This window comes from Monoraphidium neglectum (assembly GCF_000611645.1).
Source record: "Monoraphidium neglectum strain SAG 48.87 unplaced genomic scaffold scaffold05415, whole genome shotgun sequence".
Lineage (NCBI taxonomy): Eukaryota > Viridiplantae > Chlorophyta > Chlorophyceae > Sphaeropleales > Selenastraceae > Monoraphidium > Monoraphidium neglectum.
Genome location: NW_014008215.1, coordinates 1 through 3,218, shown reverse-complemented (window position 1 = coordinate 3,218; position 3,218 = coordinate 1). Strand labels below are relative to the sequence as shown.

The window sequence follows — 3,218 nt, the reverse complement described above, 5'->3', positions numbered from 1 at the left end:
GGGTTGGGGTGTGCGGGTGGCGGCGTGGCGGATGGGCCACGGAGCGGCTGCTCTCTGCACACAAACGTATGTGTTGCAGCGCACAACGCGTGGCCATCTGCATGGTGTAGCCGTCCTGAGGCGCTTGGCTTTTGGGCCTTTGTGAGGGAAGGGGCACAGGGGGCCGACCGTCGCGCCAGGCGGCCGGGGTGCCGGCATTGTAAGACACGCAATGCGTGCAGCGCGGGGCCCTTCCAATTTCGCAGATCCTCCGCACACCCCAGACATGCGCTTGCGCCCATGCAAATTGGCCTCACATTCTCGCGCTTTCCCTTGCGCTGCACCCGCAACACCCCCCCCCCCCCAAAAACAAACCAGGCACCCCCGAGGAGGTGCGGTGGGTTCTGAGTGAGGAGGCGACAGCCCAGCGCACCGGGGCCGTCACGGGCCTCAACTACAAGGAGCCCCGCACCCCGGTGCAGCTGGCCATGGAGGAGGCCGCCGCGGTGCAGGACATGGTGGCCGCGGGGGCAGGGGCCGGGGCCGGCGGCTTTGACGGCGCGCGGGAGGCGCTGGCGGCGGCGTACGACAAGGCCGGGCTCGTGGACGCCGCCAACTTTATCCGCGCGGCGTGAGACCGCATGCGGGCCCTGGCGCGCGCGCGCGGATGCGGGGCGACGGGGACAGGCCCACGACGATGGCGGGGACGCGCCGGCCCGCGCCGCAGCGCGGCGCTAAGGTGGCGGCCGCTGCGCGTCGGTGCCGGTGCAGGTGTTAGCGCAGCGCCATCCTGCTTTCCGCCGCGACGCTTGGGGGTTGGCGCTCCCTGGCACACGTTGGCGGTCGAGGCTGTTGTGCGGCCGCCGCATTCAATGCCAAATAACTGAGATTGGTTGGAAACCCAATCGCCAACTGAAGAACGCGGCCTGCGGCGCCTGGATTTCTGTGCGTGTGCGCGGGGCCGGGGCGAAGAGCAGTCGTCTGGTAGGGACACCGCATGCCATGGGTAGTGCGCAGCAGGTGGCTGCAGCTCTACCTCCGCACGGCCCGGGGCGAAGTCTCCTCCCCGCACCCCCTCTCCTGCCACGCGCGTCTGTAGGGGAGGGGGGCGGGGGCGCCGGCCAGCCGCGGAGCCTGGTCGTTTTTGCCCAATGGTGCCCACCTCTCCGGCGAGGCCCTACCCGCGGCAGGGCCGCGCCTTGCTTACGGCCGCAGCCACGACCGCTGCTAACAGCCCCCATCCTGCTCAAGTCTTCGGGGACCGCCGGGAGATTGTGCAAGGGTGGGACACCCCCCTTGACCGGCTGTGCTGGGTCATCCCTAGTGCCACACAGCCGCCCCTTGCATTCGGTCGGCGGCGCGTGTAGCGCCCGTGCGCTGCCGTGCCCGCGGTCCGGCGATTTCCTGGCAGCTGCCTGCTGGGACTCCTAGCGCCGCCGCGCGGCAATGATCCCTGGGTACGCGTGCCGCGACGCCCCCACGATGCCCCGCCCTCCACCCTTGGACCCTCTTTGTGGGGCCCCGCAGATGAATTCTTTGTTCGTATCGTGTGCTTAAGCGCTCGACAGCCTCCAACAACCAGCGCGCATGTATACCCGACATACGTCAAGTGCTCCTGACCAGCAACTAACGTAGCACACCGCTTTCGACAGCAATTCAAACGGCCAGGGGCTGCGTTGTGCGCACGCATGCAGCGCAGCGAGCCCACGAGGTGGTGCCCAGGGTGCGGCAGCTGCAGCGCGCCGCTCCAGGTCACGTCATGCATCGCGGGGCACAAAGCCAGCGCGTGCAGCAACATCAGCGGCAGAGCAGAAGCCTCACCCAGCAACAGGCAGCAAGAGCACCGGTGCTGGCAGTGCACAAAACACAGCGATGCACGGAACACATGCAAACATGCAAACGCGTCTCAACAGACGGACCCCAGCCACCCGCTACACGAGCAGCTAGCTACCGTCCAGCTTCCCAGTCGCGATGTCGGCCAGCACAAGGCTCTGGGTCAGCCTCTGCCCGCCAAACACGCATGCCAGGCCGGGCAGCCCCGTGGCGCCCCGCCTGGTCACGCTGATGTCATCAAAGGCTGCCTCAAGCGCGTACTGCACGTACTGCCGGCCACCGCCGCCGGCGCCACCCTCCGGCGACGCCTCCCGCCGCTGCATGCTATGACAGCCGTCCCCACGGCTGCCCCTGTCGCTCATGGTGGCGGCAGCTGCAGGCGCAGCAGGCGTCACGACAGCACAGTGCGACAAGGGGGCACCGTCCATCGCAGCAGCATGGCCGTCGTCGAGCGCAGCGCTGGCGTTGATGTGTGTGTGGCCGTAGACGTGGCATGAGGACCCCAGAGCGGCCAGCTGGCCCAGCAGCGCCGCGCAGCCGACCGCTTTCCGGAGCTCAGGCACGAAGGGGGAGCACGGCAGAGCGGGGTGCGGCAGGAAGTGGGAGGCCGTGATTACCACCGGCGGGCTTGTGGGATCGCCGCTGCCGCCACTGCTGCCACCACTGCTGCCCCCGCTGTCTGGAGGCGGTGGCGGGCGCAGATGGGGGGTGTTGAGGCGCAGCATGACCTGCACGGTGCAAGGGAATGAGGGGCGCGGGGCACTTGGCAAGGAGGGCAACGGCGGGGTGACAGTGACCCTCCAGACCCGCAAGGCTGAGCAACCATCAGTTGCAAGATTCACCTCGTCCGCAACCCAAAGGTGAATGTGTCGGTCTGCAGGCAGCCAGCAGCCAGGCACCCCCCACTTTTACGCACCACCCGGCACGCAGCCACCCTTGGCTGACACGTTGTACAGGCATGCGCCCAGTGGCCTCCCTCCCTTGGCCCCCAATGCATGCTCTGATCGCCACACTGTGCAGTGCTGCTCTGGCCCGCCCAAACCGGGCACATGTGCCCACCTGCCACACGTCTGTGTCGCGCACGGGCCACTGGCAGAATCGGTCGAACCGCAGCTTGCCGGGCCTGCCAGTTGGGCGGCACGGGAGTGTTGGGCATCAGACATGATCAGTCCGCGCGTTTTGACGCGTGGCGAGGCACACTGCCAGTGCGTGTGGCCTGCTGTCATGTGCTGATGCAATGCCCACAAACGCGACCCGCGCCCTACCCGCAACTCTGCTCATCATGCGATGGTCCTGGTTATCCCCCCCCGGGTGCCCAGCTCACACCAGACCCTGAATGCACCACCCGCCTGCCTCCTCTGCGCTTGCAAGAGATGGCAGGCCCGTCGACAACGCCCGACCCGCCC

At 68.0% G+C, this 3,218-nt stretch overlaps 2 protein-coding genes across 2 annotated transcripts; one reads left to right on the top strand and one right to left on the bottom strand.

Moving 5' to 3' along the window:
* Window positions 1-211: 211 nt before the first annotated feature.
* On the top strand, window positions 212-614 carry MNEG_15538 (hypothetical protein; the record flags this gene model as incomplete). The annotated part of the gene is made up of 2 exons (XM_014035992.1): window positions 212-215; window positions 358-614. The coding sequence occupies 2 exons, from the start codon at window positions 212-214 to the stop codon at window positions 612-614; spliced, it is 261 nt and encodes an 86-aa protein (XP_013891446.1).
* A 1,308-nt stretch (window positions 615-1,922) lies between these two features.
* MNEG_15537 (hypothetical protein) lies at window positions 1,923-2,540 on the bottom strand (the record flags this gene model as incomplete). Its single annotated transcript, XM_014035991.1, has 1 exon — window positions 1,923-2,540. A coding segment is annotated over one exon (618 nt), but the record flags the coding sequence as incomplete, so codon positions are not given.
* Between the last annotated feature and the right edge of the window lie 678 nt (window positions 2,541-3,218).